Consider the following 21,194-nt stretch of genomic DNA (forward strand, 5'->3'; position numbering starts at 1 on the left):
GATCCATTTGGTCTATAGTGTCAATTAGCTCTGGATGGGAAGTGAAGCAGCCAGGACTCAAATCTGTGCCCATATGGGATATCAGTATTGCATGTGATGGCTTAACTTGCTGTGCCACAATTCCAGCCCTGCCTTGAGTGTATTTGACAAATTCCTTGAAATGAGATTGTTTAGGCATTAAAAATATTGGCTGTTTTTGATTCAGATTTTGAAAAAGTGATCATTTTGTGATGTTTATGAAAGAAAATCTTCATGTTTCTTTTTTAAAATATTTATTTATTTGAAAGGCAGTTACAGAGAGAGGCAGAGAGAGGTCTTCCATCTGCTGGTTCACTCCCCAAATTTCCATAATAGCTGGAGGTGTGGCAATCCAAAGCCAGGATCCAGGAGCTTCTGCCAAGTCTCCCGTGCAAGTGCAGGGGCCCAAGCACTTGGGCCATCTTCTACTGCTTTCCCAGGCCATGGCAGAGAACTGGATTGGAAGTGGAGCAGTTGGGACTCGAACCGGCACCTGTACAGGATACCGGCATTGCAGACAGTGACTTTACCCTCTATGCCACAGCGCTGGCCCCTCTTCATATTTTTAATCTTGTGAAATGTTTGGGTAATGGGCAGCCATGCTGAGAACTAAAACTTTGTGGATATAAGGTAGAAATGTTGCAAAACCATCTTGTTTTTTTCAATTTATTTTCTGGCTTATCATTTTTTAGAATTACCACCTCTTTTTTCTTACCTGCTTAATGACTTTACAACTAAAGATGCAGTTTGAATTAATTGTCCTTGAACGTTTTGCTTTGGGGACTGGCGCGGTGGCTCACTTGGTTAATCCTCCACCTGCAGCGCCGGCATCCCATATGGGTGCCAGGTTCTAGTCCCGGTTGCTCCTCTTCCAGTCCAGCTCTCTGCTGTGGCCCGGGAGGGCTGTGGAGGATGGCCCAAGGGCTTGGGCCCCTGCACCCACATGGGAGACCAGGAAAAAGCACCTGGCTCCTGGCTTTGGATTGGTGCAGCACCTGCTGTAGCGGCCATTTGGAGAGTGATCTAACAGAAGGAAGACCTTTCTGTCTCTGTCTCTCACTGTCTGTAACTCTGTCAAATAAATTAAAAGAAAAAAGTTTTGCTTTGTCTTTTTTTTCTGATGCTTTTTCTTAGGGAGAAGGACTGAATTCATGTTAAAGCATAGTGGCAAGTAGTGTATCTAAATGTAAATGTAATACAGCCATACCTGTGGATTGTAATCCACAGTTGTTAAACTGCCACTTTTTGTAGTAATGTATTTAGTTTGAAGAGTAAGCAGTTAATTTTTATTAATGTCTATCTCATACAAGTGATTTTACTTATTTTGTTAAAATAATTTAAAAATAACTCATTATAGAATATTTTAAAAGTACAGAGAAGAGTATTCTGACCTTGTTCTCATAGTATAGTTTAAATATTGATCAACTCATGGACAATTTTATTTCATCCTACCCCTTCCTACTTATTTTGAAATCAATCTGAAGTATTGTATTCTATATAGTTGGGTACATATACATATGTGTGTTGTTGTATATCTCTAAAAGGCTGTTATCATATTTAAATATGAATAAGTCCTAGAGGTCCAATATCTTGTCTTTCACATTTTGTTAATTCATTAAAATTTGCACATCAAATTGATTGATATGTGTTAAGTCTTTTTTTTTTTCCCCCTATGGGTTCCCCTTTCTTCCAGTTTTTCTACTCTTTAAGAAATTAGGACATTCAGAGATCAGCATTATGGTGAAATGAGTTGTTAAGCTGTTGTCTGACATTGGCATCCCATATGAGAGCTGATTCAAGCCCCACCTGCTCCAATTCCAATCCAGTTCCCCACAAATGTGCCTGGGAAAGCAGTATAGTACTTGATGAAGTTCCAGTGTTCTGGCTTTGACCTGGCTCAGCCCCAGCCATTGTGGCTATTTGGGGAGTGAACTAGTGGATGGAAGATTCCCTCTCTCTCTCTTTCTCTCTTTCTCTCTCTCTCTCTCTGACTCCCAAACAAGTTTTTTTAAAATAAATTAAGTGTTTGGTTTCCTAGTTTGTTTCCTAGTTTTCCTGGTTGATTATTTTTTTTAAAAATTCATTTATTTATTTGAGAGACAGAATTACAGAGGGAGAGACAGACAGAAGTCTCTGTCTGCTGCTTTCCTCTTCAAATGGCCATAACATCCAGAGCTGGGTCAATCTGAAGCCAGGAGCCAAGAGCTTCTTCCACTTCTCCAACATGGGTGCAGGGGCCCAAACATTTGGGCCATCTACTACTGCTTTCTCAGGCCATTAACAAGGAGCTGGATTGGAAGTGGTGCTGCCGATTGCACAGGTGGAGGCTTAGCCTAAGCTACACCACAGTGCTGGTCTCCTCTTTGCTATTATTTAACATGTTTCTCTATCTGTATTTTCTGTAATTTGGTAGTTAGATCCAAAGGCCAAAAAATCTTTTTTCTTTTCTTTTTTCAGATTTTGATGCTTCAGTTTTTACAGAGCTCTTGGGTCATTCATGTTATAGATTCAAGGTTTAACTGTTATGATACTGTTGTCATATATTCTGCCTCACTAGTTTACAGATAGGAAAGCACATGCCAAAGTGGTTGTGATTTATCCAGAATCCCATATCAAGCTGAAATTACAATGTAGGGTGCATTTGTAAGTACAAATATCCTCCCCTGTGAATTTTTTACTTCTTTTATGTGCTACCACTTAAGTGTTTTTGGTTGTTCAGAGGATCCATCCTGAGCATTTTTCTTGAAACTGTGCATAGGAATTTTTTAATTTGCCTTCTGCTCTCTTTCCACTTCAGCCCCACCTTTATTGTAATGCCTTTTATTGGCCTAGTAATACCAAATCTGTGTCAAAGTCCTCTGTCACACCTTCCAGTGTACCTTGTCCTTTCCCAAAATGTAGTTGGGAAACATTTTAACCTAAGTAATGATTCTTTCTCTTGAAGAGAAAATGGTGTCTATGGAGTCCATACGCACGGTAGGTGTGTTTACTTCTGAAATCTTAAAAAATGTTCATATTTGTTATAAAATAATTTTTTTTCAAAAAAATTAAAATTTAGAACTGTAAAAAATGACTGTACCTCTTCTACCCACTTCTGCCTCATTTCTCAATAAGAATTGAATTTGATGTGTCTCATTCTAAACTATATGTAAATATAATTCTATATTATATGTATACACAGTTTTGATCTTTAAAAATAATTCAAATGTGTTGACAAAATGTTTGTGTGTGTATTGTAGAACAACCCCTCAAATTAGTTGGCAGTGTTCTTATAGAACCCCAAACTTGTATCAACTTGCCTGACATGCAGAATGCCAATCACTAATGTTAGGTAGTGGAAGAAAGTAGGTATTATTTGGGAAGCACAGAGCATAAGCTGGGTAGCTATTGCTTAATTCCCAAGTTAGGGGTGAAGCTTCTTACAGATTGACACTGGGGCTGAGAGGTCCATATTCCAAGTTCTAGATTGGTCAGTTGTGCTCGTGACCTTCCTTTGATTGGTAGTGCCTTGCTTTTTAGGGAATTTTTATGATGGCCAGGTGGGCTTCAGTTGTTCTGTGGGTGGGGTGGGGTTATATGCAAGTGGTAGTTGCCTTCTGCCTCAGACCTGGAATTTCTCTGCCTGTACCTGGAATTCTAAACAAATCTCTCTGGACATTACTGGCCTACAAGGTTTATCTATTGGATAAGCAAATGACTTCTTGAGTCTGCTGATTAGAACCTTGTAGGGCCAGCTGTACCACTCTCAATTTGCCGGAGACCAGCTCCAGCCAGTCCAAATGTCCCAAGGTGTGAGAGGTGTCAGCGCTTGAAGAAATGAGAGACACACTCATAGCAAGGCTGATGGCATGGCTCTGGCTCTCAAGCACCAGACTTTATTTTTATAAGTCACATAATGCTTCCTTTTTTCTTACAATAAAAACTCTATTGTCCATTTTCTTAGAACCATTGACCTTGTGTTTTATGTTGCTTCTAAACTCTATGTCTACATCTAGTTACAATTTCTTTGACTCTTAAGGGCATATTCAGAGCGTGGGTTACAATCATAGACAGGTGCAAGATAATGGGCTGCCCACACAAGCCAAGGCCTGGAGTGTTGTAGAGTTATGCAGAAATTGGCTACACAAAGATAGAATATCACCTTCCTAATCTAATCTTTACTAGAAGCCCCAGTGTTTAAAGCAGGCCTTTTAAAAATATATCCCCTCCTTGCAGTTCTTTCTGGAACTCTAATGTCTTTATTGTACTTATTTAAAGATTCGCTTAAAATCTGTTCTACAGTTTTGATATCCTAACCATTGTTGTATTTGTAGCATATATTGAATTGAAACTTTAATAGCATCTATCTTTATTCTAGTGGGAAGTATATACCAGGGAGCCTGTTGCCTTTTAATTCTTTTCCACAAACAACTCAACCTTGTGTAAAGCATTACCCCATCTCCTATGCTAGCATTTGATTTGATTAGAATTCTGCAAAGCAGTGGACATTTTGGGAATAATGAGACTAAGCATTCTTCCCTAAAATTAGGAATACAGCAATCATTAGCGGGACCACCAGGAAGCTCCGGCTTTCTTATGCAGAGTGTAGTTCCCAACAAACCTAAAACCACCAAGAGGACTTCAGCTGTCCTTCTCACATCTTGCTGAGACAGACCTTCTGTGTGACCTTGTCAGCCAGCTGAAGTTGCCTTGGCCTCCCCATCAATTCATTGAATTCCTTTTGACCAAGGACAGGCAAGGATACCTTGTGGTAAGGGAACAGAGAAGAGGCTGGGTCTTGCCTCTATATTAGGAACATTCCTGTAGGAGTTCAGTCTTATGCAACCATTGTTATGGAGAGGTTATTGTAGTCCCCCTCTGGCCCTTAGTGTTGCTGTCATTGTTATTCTTTCTTACCAAGTTGTAGATCAGGAATACCAAGTTAAGAGAGTGCCTACAAATACCTGGAAACCTTGTAACTAGATCTTCCTCTTACGTAAATTCATGAAAAAAAAAATATATAGTTATAACAAATCATATGTGTGTACCATATAGTATGTGGTTTTAGAATAATCTTGGGGTACTATAATATACCAAAGAACCATAAATGATCATATATATGTATATTGAACTAATTTAATAAAGGTAGCTCTTTGTCAAGGGTCTCCTGGTTTTATTTTATATAAAACTTACTTGAAAGAGGAAGGTAGATGTATCCCATCCACTGGTTCACTCCCTAGATGGCGACAATAGCCAGGGGTGGCCCAACCTCACGCCTGGAATTGGGAACTCAATCTGGGTCTTCCACATGGAGATCAGGGATTGAAGGGGTTGAGCCATCACAGGCAACCTCCCAGGGTGCTCATTACCAAGGAGTGGGGACTTGAAGTCAGTTACTATGATTTGGGATATGAGGGGAAGCCTCCAGCCATGTCCTAACCACAATAGCAAATGCCCGTTTTTCGTGGTATAAAAAAAGGAAACTCCAACCTACTTTTTCAGTAATACATGTAAATAGCTACAATCAGGATTAGATAGAATATTCTTGGGTTTGTAATTCTAATCTGTGTTTCCTTCCTGTACCCGGTCTCCCAAATCCCATGTGGGATTTTATAAGAAGCTCTAGTTACCTGAGGTGCAAATGTTTTTGAAATATAGGAACTTGATTTAACCTATACAGTTTAAAAAATCCTAAACAACTAAAATGTACTAAACAAATTGAACAGAATTTCCCTGTCTCCTGCCTTCTGAGTTCTTTTTCCTTCCAACTGCAATTTTCATATAAATTCTTTGAGTTGGGGTGGACCTCAGAGGTTGTCTCATTCAGTGCTTCAGAAAGGGAATTCTACAGGACTGCTGAGTTCTGTGGAATTGCTCCTAATGAACAGCGCCTTTTTATTTAGTGGCACTGCGTAATAGGCATTTGAGAACGAGAATCTAGAGGAGTCACACCAGAGTTAACTGTGAAATTTTTAACTCTGATCTTAAATGAGCATCAGGGTTTTTCGTTTTGTTTTTGTTTTAATATAGTTGCTTTATGTCTTTATTTAATGAAAATTTCCAGCAGTGATACAATTGGAGTACTTCACTTTGAAATACTCTTTACTAAAAGTCTTTTTTAAAAAGCACAAAGTCTTCGAGAAATATGAAGATAGGAGAGACAGAAAAAAATTAATTCATAATCTTTTTTTTTTTTTTTTTGCACAGTTGCTGCACACAAGTTACTTGGTATGTTGATACTTTTTTTTTTCTTCCTTAAAAGCTGAAGTTTCTCACCTTCTAGTTCCTTGAAGGAAGGAAACCAGAGGGTTCTGGAGAGGATTAGAAAGTGAGGTAAAAACTATTCAACTTCAGTTACTCAGGCTTTTTTTTTTTTTTTTTTTTAATCCTCAGTAGAAGCCTTCTGTATGTTTTGGACAATGAAGTATAGACTTAAAATCAAACCGTTGAGAAATCTTGAAATTTTATAGCTTTTGTTATGACTCATATCATTCCTGTATGAAATTAGTATTTATATAAGAAAATCTCTCTACCTTATTAGTGTTGTTCCCATTTTTCTATATTAGAAATATAAAAGGGCATTGTCTACCTCTAGAATTTCCTTTCTACATCTCTGTTACTTTGTTTCCCTTATGCTTATCTTAAAATCAAAAAGAAATAATGTTTCTATTGTTTTGTCGTAGTTGCCACTCATGCTATAGAAGCTACATTGTGAGTGCTTTAAAATTCTCAAACCAGTTTTGTCTGTTATACTTGGAGCTTAGTCATCATCTTACGTAGCAGGACCTGATTAAGAAGGCTGTTCCGCCTCTAAGCCTGGCCTGATTGTAGCCACTAGCAACCAGGCTGCAATAATTTCCCTTTGATGACATCATCCACTGTGGAAGAACCCAGTTGCTTCAGCGAGTGGAACTACAGTTCTAACCCTCATCAAATATGGCATCTCCCTTGCCTGCTGTTGCAGGGGTGGAAGAAATGCCACTGTCTTCTTAAGCTAGCAAGCTTTTTTCTTTCTTTCTTTTTTTTTTTTTCTTCTTTTTAAAAATTCCAATCATGGATGCTTCTTCTGATCCCTATTTGCCTTATGACGGGGGAGGAGACAATATTCCCCTGAGGGAATTACATAAAAGAGGTAATACCATCCCCTTGCTATGAATCCTCCTTTGGTATGTTTTGCTTGCGGCTGGGCGGTTCTCTGGTTTAAATAGGTTCTTGTTTGTCCTTTAAATACTGCAGTATGTTGTTGGTTGCCCTGGGTTGTTAGTAAGGGGAAAATGCCAGCGTCAGAATGGTTCTGTAGTCCCCGATTGTTTTCTCTGTGCAGATTAGTACTGCTTCAGATCACATCGGCCTCCGACTCCATCTTCTGTGTGAAAATCCTCTTTCTGTTTAACCACAAAAATGAATTAATCCTCTTTTACAGCTAACCAAAGTTGCGGCGGTTGGCACCTAAAAAGTCAGGTTTTTCTTCTTTCAGAAAACTTGTGTTTCCTTTCATTTACACAGAGAAATCTAGTATCTATGTACTGTTATATTTTCTGTGCTTCCAGTTACTTTGTAGATTTTATACCACAAAGTAAATTTATAATAAAAACTCTATTTAGGTTTTATAACATTTTAAAATGACAAAGATGAACACACTTTTACATTAATATTTTTCATTTAATATTCATTTCAGCTTAATGTACTACATTGCCACAGGTATCTTGTAAAATTTGATATGATAAAATACATTTAGGTTATTTTTACATATTAAAAACAAATGAAAATCAACAGTTAGTGAAAAATGGAAAAGCTTCCAGTACAGATGTAAATCCTGTGGCAGACACTGCTTCAGTCTTCTTAACATTAATTGTATGTTGAATAAACTGCTCATTTTTCATTTTTTCTTAAATTGATTATTCTGTAAATAGATTGACATTTGTTACTGTGGAAAAGAATTGAATTTTATAAGCCTTGTTAGTTTTAAATTACCTCATGATATTGCAAACCTTATGGTTTAATGCAAACTTTTGTTTAGGAAGTAAATAAGGAAGTCATGATTTTCTTGAACATATTCATCCCACTTTGTGAGTGCTTCAAGTATTCTTTGTATTCTGATGACGCTTTTTTAAAACTACTAACTGCTATTATAATTTTAAAGTTATAATAAATTCAACAAATATTATTGATTGCATTATATCTGCTTGATATTATTTTAGACTCTGAACAGTTGTAATATTTATCCCGTAGTATTATTTAGTTAGTAAAAGCTTCCTTTCTACATTTTGAAAAAAGAACTGTACAAAGATTTTTATATATATTGTGCTTTTGCTTACAGAGTTGCCTTTATAAAATTCCAATATGTTATGTTAGAACCTTTGGAGAAATACTTAAAAGCATAAAGAAGAAAATAATTTTTCATTATCTCACCACTCAGAATTTTTTTTTATTTTAGTCCTTAACATTGTGATCAAATGTTCTCCTTTTTCCTATATTCTCATGGTCAATTTTCTGTAGGGGATTTCTTTACATAGGAATCAAGGTAAATGAATGGTGACTATTCAAATGTCACATTATTTGCTAATCAGTAATTAAGCTGTGAAACAAGACAGGTTAAATTTTTCTCTGAGCCTTTATAACATCCGTTTGTTGATGATGATAAACCAAAGACCTGAGCTTGAAAAATTTAAATTCCCTGTGTTGGCTTGACAGTCTTTGCTAGAACTTACAGACTCTGTCTCTGTTTAATATATGCTATTAATAAGAAATAAAGCAAAACTTTACAAGAGTCGGCATGATTACTGGTGATTACCAAAATACAGTATAAAAATAAAAATAAATACAAATAAAAATTTGTATAATATTTTCATAAATAAGCCTCTGGGAATTGTGCTTAAGGTTATACCCGTTCTTGGCAGCTCAAATGAAGTTCACATCCCTTCATGAGACCTACTTTATTAATACGTCAGCACTATTTGAAAAGTAGCATTGTATATTTATAGTACAAATCAGTCAGTTACCAGGCTTGCTTGACTATATTGTCTTATCTAAAGCATACTGTAGTATCCTAGTATCCATGAGTAAGAGATTATTTGTTTTCCATAATTTATGATTATGGAATAATCATAATAATTTAGCCATGGGTCAACACAAAGGAACTGATGCCGTGAAGATAGGTAGCTAACATAAATCAAGAAAACTGAGTCAGCTTTCCTGTGAGGACAAAACTCCAATGATTAGAAATAGATCTTCAGCGTGATAGTGAAGAGACAGATAAAGCATAAAATTGTAAAGGGTATCAGTAAGGTAAACATGGTTTTAATTACTAAATCCTTGAGTGCTAGAACTAGGGAGTACCTTTGTCAGATATATTAAACTTCACACTGTATTGTTTTTCTAGGTAAGATGGTAAATAATGAAGCTTCTTACTTGAATGAATACTATAGAGGCTGGAGGTATAAGCAAATTCAAAGTACAATTAGTATATTATTGATAGATTAGAAATTAAAATTATTTTAGAAAGTCATCTTTGGGGTTAAATTTACTGTATAGAAACTTATCAGGAAATAAAAAAATGAACTTGGCTTATTTAGACTACAGGGTTTATACGATACAGTACTTTGACATTTCTTTGTAATTTGCTCACAAAATTTAAATAGTTGGAGGGATTGAATTCAATCAAGCCTTATAATGGGCTTGATCCTTTGGGCCTTGAGCTTTCATTTACCCCATGAAGGGTCTTGAAAAATTGAACATTATTTCACTTAAAGTATTTATTGAGCTGTTATGTATATATAAAGCACTGCTAAATGCTGTAGAGAATAGGGGTGGGGATAATAGTAGTATTAGTAATAGTTAATTGTAGAACTTTAGTGTTCGCCAGAAACTGTTTTAAGTGCTTTACATGTATTAAATTATTTTAATTCTTATCACAACTTGTGAAGTAGGTCCTGTTACAATTTCTACTTTTCAGCTGACAAAACTGAGGTAAAGAACTGTAAAGGAAAAGTTAGGATTCAAACTAGATATTTGGCTCATTCTCTAATGAGTGTATAATGTGTATTATTGTGTAGATCTCTGAAATAAGTTATGTTTACAGTCAGATAGAGGCATAAAAGAGCTTTCCCAAGTTGAAAAACAAAGAAACAAAATCCCAAGGAAGTTAATACATTTCTACTGAATGGTATAGACTGTATTTTCTGTGGGACTTCAGGGGAGGAAGAGATAAGTGCCCTTTTGACAAGTGTTATTAAAGTAGGATGTTTTCAAGTACATCCAGGAATTTGATAGGGCAATGCTGCTGGCAGATAAAAAGAGTGAATGAGAGCAAATGCTTTGCATATTTCTCACTGGTTAGTTTTGTTATAGTAAAACCAATATAATAGTTTTATTGTGAATCAGTAAAGGGAATAGTATAGAAAGGTTAAAAAGTGCCAGATTCTAGAGGTCATAACCACCAAAAGGACAGCTTTGCCATTGAAATAAAGGTTTGGTGTGGGCGGGACAGAGGGAAGTTGGGGAGGAGTCACTGTTTCACCAAATTTGTATGCATGAAATACATGAAGTTTGTATACCCTAAATAGGATTTTTAAAAATTAAAAGTTAAAAAATTAAACATTAAAAAAAGAAATAAAGATTTGGGGTATTAGTATTTCAAATTTCTGCCAAAGTCATTGCTTGACATTCACTAGCTCAGTGATGTATTCAGTAAAGCTTTCTCGTTCTGTTACCATAGGTGAATTTGATCACTTCTCTCCCAAAAGTGTCGGTAGTTAGTGTTTTTAGTAGTAGTAGTTTTTGCATATTATTTGGAAGTCCTGATATAGGATTATATGATATTATTGCCAGAGGAACAGTCTGTAGGCTCTTTTTTTTTTTTTTTAATTTTTTTTATTTTTTTTTTGACAGGCAGAGTGGACAGTGAGAGAGAGAGACAGAGAGAAAGGTCTTCCTTTGCCGTTGGTTCACCCTCCAATGGCCGCCGCGGCCGGCGCGCTGCGGCCGGCGCACCGCGCTGATCCGATGGCAGGAGCCAGGAGCCAGGTGCTTTTCCTGGTCTCCCATGGGGTGCAGGGCCCAAGCACCTGGGCCATCCTCCACTGCACTCCCGGGCCACAGCAGAGGGCTGGCCTGGAAGAGGGGCAACCGGGACAGAATCCGGCGCCCCAACCAGGACTAGAACCCGGTGTGCCGGCGCCGCTAGGCGGAGGATTAGCCTAGTGAGCCGCGGCGCCGGCCCAGTCTGTAGGCTCTTTGCAAAGTGATTTTTAGGGCTCAAATCTTATTGCACTTTTCCTATACCATTTATCCAAGCAGAAAGTTAAACCTCTTCCTAAAAACTGATCCATGTAAGCTTTTGTAATTAAAAGAACAAATAGAGGTCCTTTATTTGGTGCTAGAAATTCTTTTATCCTAAAACAGTAGTATAAAACAGAGCCCTATCACTAAATTTATTTTATGTAGGGGCCGTATTGTGTCTTGGAGGTTAAACCGCTGCTTGTATTGCTGGCATCCCATCTGTTTGCCAGTTCAAGTCCCATCTGTTAGGCTTCCTGCTAATGTACCTGAGAAGGCAATAGAGAGTGACTCAAGTACATGGGTTCTTGCCACCCACGTGGGAGTTTAGGATAGAGTTCCTGGCTTTTCAGCCTGTCTCAGATGTGGCTTTTGAGGCTATTTGGGGAATGAACCAACAGATAGAAGATCTGTCGTCTTCCACTGCTTTCCTAGGAGCATTAGCAGGCAGCTGGGTTGGAAGTGGAGCAGCCAGGTCTTGAACCAGTGCCCATTTGGGATGCTGACACTGCAGGGGTGACTTAACACCACAATGCTGAACCCCTCAGCATTACCTTTTTAATCCTTGTTTTGGAAGTCTGCTGGTTTTCTGGAGCTTCCACCGTCAACCTTTTTTTTTGAATGGCAGAGACAGAGGTCTCCCATCTGCTGCTTCGCTTCACTCCCCTAATGCCTACAACAGCCAGAATTGAGCCAGGCTGAATCTAGGAGCCAGAACTCAATCCAGGTTTCCTCACATGGTGGCAGGAACCCAACTATTTGAGCCATCACCTGCCACCTCCCAGGGTGTACATTAACAGGGAACTGGAATTCAGAACAGAGTTGGAACTCAAACTTAGGCACTCCAATATGGGATATTGATTGTCCCAAGTGGCCTCTTAACCACTTCTCCAAATGCCTGCCCTCACTATCAATTTTTAACATTTACTTTCTCCTCCCTTACCAGGATGACCATTTCTTTTTTTTTTTTTTTTTAATCTTTTATTTAATGAATATAAATTTCCAAAGTACGACTCATGGGTTACAATGGCTTCCCCCCCCATACCGTCCCTCCCACCCACAACCCTCCCCTTTCCCACTCCCTCTCCCCTTTCATTCACATCAAGATTCATTTTCGATTATCTTAATATACAGAAGATCAGCTTAGTATACCTTAAGTAAGTATTTCAACAGTTTGCTCCCACACAGAAACATAAAGTGAAAAATAATAGATGATTTTTTTTAAATGATGATGAAATCAGATCAGACCTATTGTCATGTTTAATCCCAGTGAGAGTCAAGTTGGGAATTGATAATTTCTTTCTTTTTTTTTTTTTTTTTTTTACAGAAGATCAGTTTAGTGTACATTAAGTAAAGATTTCTGTCGTTTGCACCCCCATAGAAACACAAAGTGAAATATACTGTTTGAGTACTCGTTATAGCATTAAGCCTCAGTGTACAGCACGTTAAGGACAGAGATCCTACATGAGGAGTAAGTGCACAGTGACTCCTGTTGTTGACTTTACCAATTGACACTCCTGTTTATGGCATCAATAATCTCCCTATGCACCAGTTATGAGTTTCCAAGGCTATGGAAGCCCCTTGAGTTCTCCAACTCTTATCTTGTTTAGACACGGTCATAGTCAAAGTGGAGGTTCTCAGGATGACCATTTCTTATCAGTAAGGTCACAGAGGGAGAAAAATATATAGTAGGGATTAGACTTCCTGATCTTAATTCACAGAAGCAACTGCATTTTGAGTCTCTGCCTTCCTTCTTCCATCATTTTGTTTTCAATACTTACTTATTTATTTGAAAGGCAGAGTTACAGAGAGGCAGAAGCAGAGTCAGAGAAAGAGAGGTCTTGCATCTGCTGATTCACTCTCCAAATGGCCACAATGGCCAGATCTGGACTTATCCAAAGCCAGGAGCTTGGAGCTTCTTCTGAGTCTCCCACATGGGTGCAGGGGCCTAAAGAACTTGAGCCATCTTCCGCCTCTTTCTTGGGCCATAGCAGAGAGCTGCATCAAAAGTGGAGCAGCCAGAACTCGAACCGGCACCCATATGGGATGCCGACACTGTAGGCAGTGTCTTTACTTGCTATGCCACAGCACTGGCCCCTCTTCCATCATTTTTTAAAAGAATTTATATATATTTTATGTGTGTCTGAGGATTGTAGTCTGTAGTATGAGCCTAAATGGCAAAAGACTTCAGAGGTTTAGCAAGTCGCAATCTTATAACTATATACCCTTTTTTTTGTGTAAAATTGAGTGTTCTCTTTTGACAAAAGACTTGGGCTGATGCTGATGGGAAATTTACTAATGAACTCAGTTTAAAGTTCAGTAGTTATTTAATTTTTTTAGTTCTACAAATATATGTTGAGGGTAAGTGGGTAGGAATATAAAGGTTTTTTTTGTTAGTAGGAAAGCATATAATTTCATTAATTTTTTCTATTTTTTTTTTTTTTTGGATTTATTTATTTATTTGAAAGAGTTAGAGAGGAGAGACAGAGAGAGGGAGAGAGAGAGAGGTCTTCCATCTGATGATTCACTCCCCAATCGGCCGCAATGGCCAGAGCTGTGCCGATCCGAAGCCAGGAGCCAGGGGCTTCCTCCGGGTCTCCCACGTGGTTGCAGGGGCCCAAGAACTTGGGCCATCTTCTGCCACTATCCCAGGCCATAGCAGAGAGCTGTATCAGAAGTGGAGCAGCCAGGTCTTGAACTGGCACCCATATGGGATGCGGTGCTTCAGGCCAGGGTGTTAACACACTGCCACAGCGCTGGCCCCATTTCAGTCTTTTTTGTTTTTGAACTTCAGGTTTTAGCATGTTGATCATGAAGTCAGTTGGGTTGTAACCAGTATTTAAAAAAAAAAAAGATGAAAATAGAAGGTGAACTATCCCAAGTAGTTAAGTGTAACTATATACCAAGTAGTAAGAGTAGTTTTTCCTAAACTTTGACTGTACTTTGGGGCATGCCTACATACTATGTCAGGAAGAAATGTTTCCTATTGTGGGCCATAGTCAAAAAAGTTTTCAAAACAAGTTTCTAAGTATATCCCTGGAGTGGGAATTAACTCTGCATGGAGTAAAGATAGCCTTTCTGTGGTATAAGATTAGTCTAGAGCAACCTGAGGGTGAAAATAGGGGTGTGTTGTTGTCATGGGTTTTGCTAAAGCATTGGGATGTAAGTACAGAGCAACAGCGTGCCCATGACTACTAATGTGGTATGTTTTTATTGCAGCTTCCTAAACAGTTTAGACAAAAGTGGTCTGGAATCAAAAGCAAAGAGGAATATTGATGGTGAAGGTTGTATTAATTATCCAAAAGCAGTGCATGCACACATGTGTTTTGGGATAAGGTACCATTTAATAGTATCAACTTTCTCTAAGAAAAGAATACCCACATATCTTAAAATATGCAAGTAAACCAACCATGAAATTAATTATTGGGCTTTATTGTATAGTGATTCAGAAATATATGTAGACTCAAGACTGCTTGAACTTGAATCTGTGTTCCTTACTTACTAGTGGTATGACCCTGGGCATATTTCCTAACTTTCTGCCTTGTTTTTCAAATTTATAAGCGCGAGATAACATTGCATAAGGTTGTTGTGAGGATTAAATGAACTAATATTATATAGCATACTAAGAACAATATCTGGCACATGTTAAGTACTCAATGAATATTAATTTTTATTGTTAGAATTAGACATGAGCAAGATTACAGCATCTGGCCTCTGTGTGAGAAAGATATTTTTAATTTGGATGTAGTCTAGTTAATTTATCTTTTGTACTTATTCTTTGGTTTTATATCTAAGAAATGATTGCCTAACCCAAAGTCACAAAGAGTTAGTCTTACATTTTATTTTAAGGATTTCTTGATATTATGTCTTATATTTAAGTCTGTGGCCCATTTTGAGTCCGTCTTTGTGTATGATAGGGTCCAGTTCTGCTATTTTACAGGTGGCTAGCCAGTTGTCCCAGCATGATTTATTGAAATGATAAGTATTTCCCTTTAAGGAAATATTTCTTCAAAGAATATTGAATAATCTTAAACCTATTTTTTCTGCAGATAATTTCTAAAGTCTTTTGTTTTGATTATAATAAATCCAGTAAATAATGGATTTGTATATCCATAGGCATCCTTAAATTTTGTAAATTTCTGTGTGGAAAATAGTAAAATAAACAATGTTAGACTTTTTTTTTTTTTTTTTTTTTTGGACAGGCAGAGTGGACAGTGAGAGAGAGAGACAGAGAGAAAGGTCTTCCTTTGCCGTTGGTTCACCCTCCAATGGCCGCCGCGGCCGGCGCACCGCGCTGATCCGATGGCAGGAGCCAGGAGCTTTTCCTGGTCTCCCATGGGGTGCAGCGCCCAAGCACTTGGGCCATCCTCCACTGCACTCCCCGGCCACAGCAGAGAGCTGGCCTGGAAGAGAGGCAACCGGGACAGAATCTGGTGCCCCAACCGGGACTAGAACCCGGTGTGCCGGCGCTGCTAGGCGGAGGATTAGCCTAGTGAGCCGCGGCGCCGGCCAGACTTTTTCTTATTAATGTTTCCGGGTAAGTTGCAGACTTGTTACATTTCATTGATTGGGTTGTTTTCCTTGCTGAGATATTTTATTTAGTGATACAAGAACCATGAAATGTCCATGATTGAAAACTTGGTTATTTACCATGCATTTTATAAATTTATTTCTATGTCCATACTGGTATTAAAAAATCCATAGGCTTTTTGCCCAATATCCAGTTGTAAGAAAAACTTACTGTCCAAATTTATGACACTTTTTCTTTTCTGGGACTTTTGTTAACCTTGTGGTTAAGGTTAGTGCCATATGGGTACTGTAATTCAGCCTTGGGACTTTAAACACCAAAATATTTGAGCAAAAATAATAGTTTGTGTTCATTGATTAACTACTGTTCACCAATATAGTATTAAAAGCTATATTTATCTGCAGTCTGTTCATCATACTCTGCAACTGGTTGAGAAAAGTATGGTACCTCAAAGATGTCAGTATGTAACTTATGCTGCAGCTAATAGTTGGCAGAGCTGGAATTTGACTCTGCGTCTTTCTGACCTCACATTTCATTAAGGCTTTGGAATTTCTCTACCAGACCTCTCTGCAAGGAGAGTGATATTCATTTCCATCTTTTTTGTTTATTTTCAGCCAAAAGGTAGTAGAATTAGTTAGTACAAATGTCAGTCACTGGCATCTGATAGTCCTCCACAAAAAAGTTCGATTTTTTTTTCTTGTCTGAAATTTGAGAGCTACTAACATTCATATCATACTTTCTTATGTTCGAAGATCTAGGGGTCTATGTGGCAAGAACTATTTTATATTCTTTCGAAGGTTCAGTTATGGCACTTAATTGGCTCCAAGTACCTTTGTGTCACTATGCTCAGATTTAAATTTCCAGGAGCTAGAGTTTGTGCCTTTTCCCTAGTTGAGGAAGGGTGGGGACCTTCATTGACCCTCACACACCAAAACTGCATTCTGTGATGGATAGAAGTTTCCTAAAATAATTGTGTTCCATTATAGAAAGGAGGGAAAAGGGATACTAGGTGGGCAAAAACAATAAAGGCTCATTACATAAATAACACTGGTGTGAGTATAATTATTGGCTAATATGGTTATTTTAAGTTTAGACTTATAATTGGTTGTTAATATTAAATGTCTACAAGCTTCTATACTGCAAAAGGAGCACTCAGGTAAGTGAAGAGGCAATTGATAGGATTGGAGAAATAATTTGCAAACTATACAACTGATAAAGGATTAATAACCAAAATATATAAAGAGATCAAGAAACTCCACAACAACAAAACAAACAACCCAGTTAACAAATGGGCAAAGAACTTAAACAGACATTTTTCAAAAGAGGAAATCCAAATGGCAAACAGACATATGAAAAAATGCCAGGATCACTAGCCATCAGGGAAATACAAATCAAAACCACAATGAGGTTTCAATTTACCCCCATTAGAAGGGCTTTCATATAGAAGTCAACAAACAACAAATGCTGGCATAAATGTGGGGAAAAGGATACCCTAATCCACTGTTGGCAGGAATGTAAACTGCTAAAACCACTATGGACGACAGTATGGAGATTCCTCCAAAGGCTGAATATAGACCTACCCATATGACCCAGCCATCCCACTTCTGGGAATTTATGCAAAGGAGATGAAATCAAGTAAAAGAGTTATCTGCATCCCCATGTTTATTGCAGCTTAATTCACAATTGTTAAGACATGGAATCAACCTAAATACTTGTCAAGACTAGATAATGACATTATAGGATAGGTACTCCATATATGGAGTACTACACAGTGATTAAAAAATAAAATCTGGTCATTTGCAACAAAATGGATGAATCTGGAACATCATACTTAGTGAAATGAGCCAGTCCCAAAGGGACAAATACCATATGTTCTCCCTGATCTGTGGTAACTAATAGAGCACTTAAAAGGCAATCTATAGAATTGAAGTTAACACACTGAGAAGCAATGGCTTGAAAAGCCCTTGTGTTGACTGTCAAGGAACAGTTTTTTTTTTTTTCTTTTCATACTATTTGTTGAACTCCTTACTTAACATATAGTTAATCACATGTGTATAAAGTCAATTGAAAATAGATCTCAGGGGCCTGTGCTGTAGTTTAGTGGGTAAAGCCGCCGCCTGCAGTGCCGGCATCCCATATGGGCACCGGTTCGAGTCCTTGCTGCTCCACTTCCAACTCAGCTCTCTGCAATGGCCTGGGAAAGCAGTAGAAGATAGCCGAAGTCCTTGGGCCCCTGCACCCACATGGGAGACCAGGAAGAAGCTCCTGGCTCCTGGCTTTGGATCAGCCCAGCTCTGGCCACTGGAATCATTTGAGAAGTGAACCAGCGGAGGGAAGACTTTCTCTCTCTGCCTCTGCTTCTGCCTCTCTATAACTCTGCATTTTTAAAGATTGATTTATTTATGAAAAACCATACTCATATGGAAAGCAGAATTAGAGATTCTCAGGTATGTTAAGGTATTTTAAATATTCTTATTATATTTCTTTTTCAAGTGCTTTTTCTTAAGAAAATTGGTAGCCATTCAGTTAACTTTCACAAAGTTTACTGAATAAAATCAGGATAGGTGAGTGGAGGGAGGTGGAGACTAGGGAAGAGCCTAAAGCTTTACATTTATAAAGTTTTTTATGTAAATGAACATGGGCTTTGCACTCAAGAATTGGACCTTAAACCCTTAGTCAAGAGTGGTAAATTATTTGTTCCTAGAACATTTCTGCCAAAACACTGAAAACAATATGCGATTCTCCTTTTAGAGATTTTGTACCTTTCCAAACCAAACATTCAGATGTATTAATTAAATATAGAAATAAAAGAGAACCCTATGACACCTGGTAAAAACAAATAGATATTTAAGTTTATTAGTGCAAAATTTACTTTATTGCATTATTTAATCTCTTCTATGTTCAAGTTTTGTTCTTACAGTCTCTCTGAATTGTCAAGAAACAGAGCTTCCAAACTATAGTATAGCTTCTTTGGCTTGTATTGTTGTGATGAAATGAAGTGCTAGTGTTGGCACTGTGGTTCTATGTGCACCCTTTCACTCCTGCCCTCTTCTGATTTAAGACATTTTCTTCATTTGTTTAAAGAGTGTTCAGAGTGATTAGGGAAAGTTCAGTTTCTGGATTTGTCACATGAGAGTTTTGTTAAGTGACTTAACATTTATGATTGTTTCTTTATTTTTAAGATTTATTTATTTATTTGAAATGTAGTTATGCAAAGAGAGGGCAATCTTGCATCTGCTGATTTACTCCCCATTAGGCTGCAATGATCAGGAATGGGCCAGGCCAAAGTCAGGAGCCAAGAGCCTCATCTGGGTGCAAGGGCCCAAGGACTTGGGACATTTTCTGCTGCTTTCTCAGGCACATTAACAGGGAGCTGGATTGGAAGTGAGCAGCCTGGACAGGAACCAGTCAGTGCCCATGTAGGATGCTGGCATTGAACCCCTGTGTTTCTTTATCTGTAAACAAAAGTCAGTCAGTTAAACCAGAAAGATTATAGAAAGATGCAAGAATAGTCTTGAAATTTGGCTTCATTTTTTTTGTAAAGGTTTATTTTTATTTTATTTGAAAGAGTTACAGAGAGAGGTAGAGACAGAGAGAGAGGTCTTCCATCTGCTGGTTCACTCCCTAGACAGCTGCAATGACCGGAGCTGGGCCCAGCTGAAGCCAGGAGCTTCTTCCGGGTCTCCCACATGGATGCAGGAGCCCAAGGACTTGGGCCATCTTCCACTGCTATCTCAGGCCATAGCAGAGAGCTGAATCAGAAAAGGAGCAGCCGGGACTAGAACCGGTGCCCATAGGGGATGCCAGCACTGCAGGCCAGGGCTTTAACCTGCTGTGCCACAGCGCCAGCCCCAATTGCTTCATTTCTTAAAAGTTAGAAGGAAACGAACAGCTCTCATGTATTTTACTTTTTCATCTTTCCTTGAAATACGAGCATAGTGTCATTCCATTCCATATAGTTTGTATAAAAGAATTAGCTATATTTGTGTTAAAATGATGTCCTTTTAAAAAAAAGATTTATTATCCAAAAGCAGAGTTACAGAGGGCAGAGAGAGAGAGAGAGAGAGAGAGAGAGAGAGGTCTTCTATCTGATAGTCCACTCCCCAGATGGTCACAACAGCCAGAACTAGAGTGATCTGAAGCCGGGAGACTGGAGCTTCTGGGTCTCTCACATGGGTGCAGGGGCCCAAGGACTTGGACCATCTTCTGCTGCTTTCCCAGGACATAGCAGAGAGCTGGATTAGAAGTGGAGCAGCCGGGACTCAAACTGGTGTCCAAATTGGATGCTGGTGCTGCAGGTGGTGGCTTTACCTGCTTAAGTTACTGTTTTTTGGTATACAATCTCTATCTCTGATAAATGATTTGAGGATGTAATTTTAGAATCACTTATGCTAAAATCACTGTTGGAAATGATATATACAGGGCTTTGGAAACATTTAAAATGTGTCCTTGCTTTGTGTAAGCTATAGTATGTATCATGTGGTTCTCATGGATGCTGACAGATCCTTAATGTATTGTCCAATGTTGCCTAGATGTCAGGAAGTAGAGTCTGGGCCCTTGTGTTCAATTTTTGTGCTCTTTTCATTGATTTATACTAGAATTTTTCTTCTGTTCATGTTCCTATGAAAATATAGTGTGCCCTTATTTAGAAAAATAATTTTCCTTGTATATAACTATAAACTCTTATTTTCTACTTTAAACTTAGATATATGATATACACATATTCACAGAGATGGGAGTCTGTATCAATAATATATAGACATTGTGTGTGTGTGTGTGTGTGTAAAGTAAAAAATAAAGTTTGTGCTCAGCTTTTTCTAACTTATGGTCCCTAGAGGTGGCCATTTTTAAAAAATATTTATTTATTTATTTATTTGAATGTCAGAGTTACAGAGAGGCAGAGGCTGAGAGAGAGAGAGAGAGAGAGAGAGGTTTTCTATCCACTGGTTCACTCCCCAGTTAGCCGCAATGGCCAGAGCTGCACCAATCCGAAGCCAGGAGCCAGGAGCTTCCTCCAGATCTCCCATGCATGTGCAGGGGTCCAAGGACTTGGGCCATCTCCTACTGCTTTCCCAGGCCATAGCAGAGAGCTGGGTTGGAAATGAAGCAGCTATGACTTGAACCAGCTCCTATATTGGATGCAGGCACTGCAGGCACGGCTTTACCCACTATTCCACAGTGCCATCCCAAGCCATTATTAAGATATTGTCTCTTATCTGGTAATACTGTTTTCTCTATTTATAAGCAGACACGTGAAGTTTATTTTTTAAACCAAAATAATTTTTCAAAGCAAGTTTCATATTAAACATGCTTCTTCTCACTTGGCCCATTTTTAACTGCAATATATTGTAGCCAGCTTTTTTATATGTACATTTATTAATCCACCTCATCT

At 38.2% G+C, this 21,194-nt stretch overlaps 1 protein-coding gene across 12 annotated transcripts in view; it reads left to right on the forward strand.

Annotated features, from left to right (window-relative positions):
• Positions 1-21,194, forward strand: part of CLCN3 (chloride voltage-gated channel 3) — a 91,213-nt gene that overhangs the window by 30,732 nt on the left and 39,287 nt on the right. The window contains exon 1 of one of the 12 annotated variants that reach the window (XM_008273900.4): positions 6,753-7,129. The exons of 8 other annotated variants lie outside the window; for them this stretch is intronic. In XM_008273900.4, coding sequence (XP_008272122.1) covers positions 7,051-7,129 — 79 coding nt within the window. In that variant the 5' untranslated portion in view covers positions 6,753-7,050. Of the gene's footprint in view, positions 1-6,752; positions 7,130-21,194 lie in introns of those variants that run through there. 3 more of the 12 variants (XM_008273891.4, XM_070067784.1, XM_070067767.1) reach the window with 3 other exon arrangements.

This window comes from Oryctolagus cuniculus, chromosome 2 (genome assembly GCF_964237555.1).
Source record: "Oryctolagus cuniculus chromosome 2, mOryCun1.1, whole genome shotgun sequence".
Taxonomy (NCBI): domain Eukaryota; kingdom Metazoa; phylum Chordata; class Mammalia; order Lagomorpha; family Leporidae; genus Oryctolagus; species Oryctolagus cuniculus.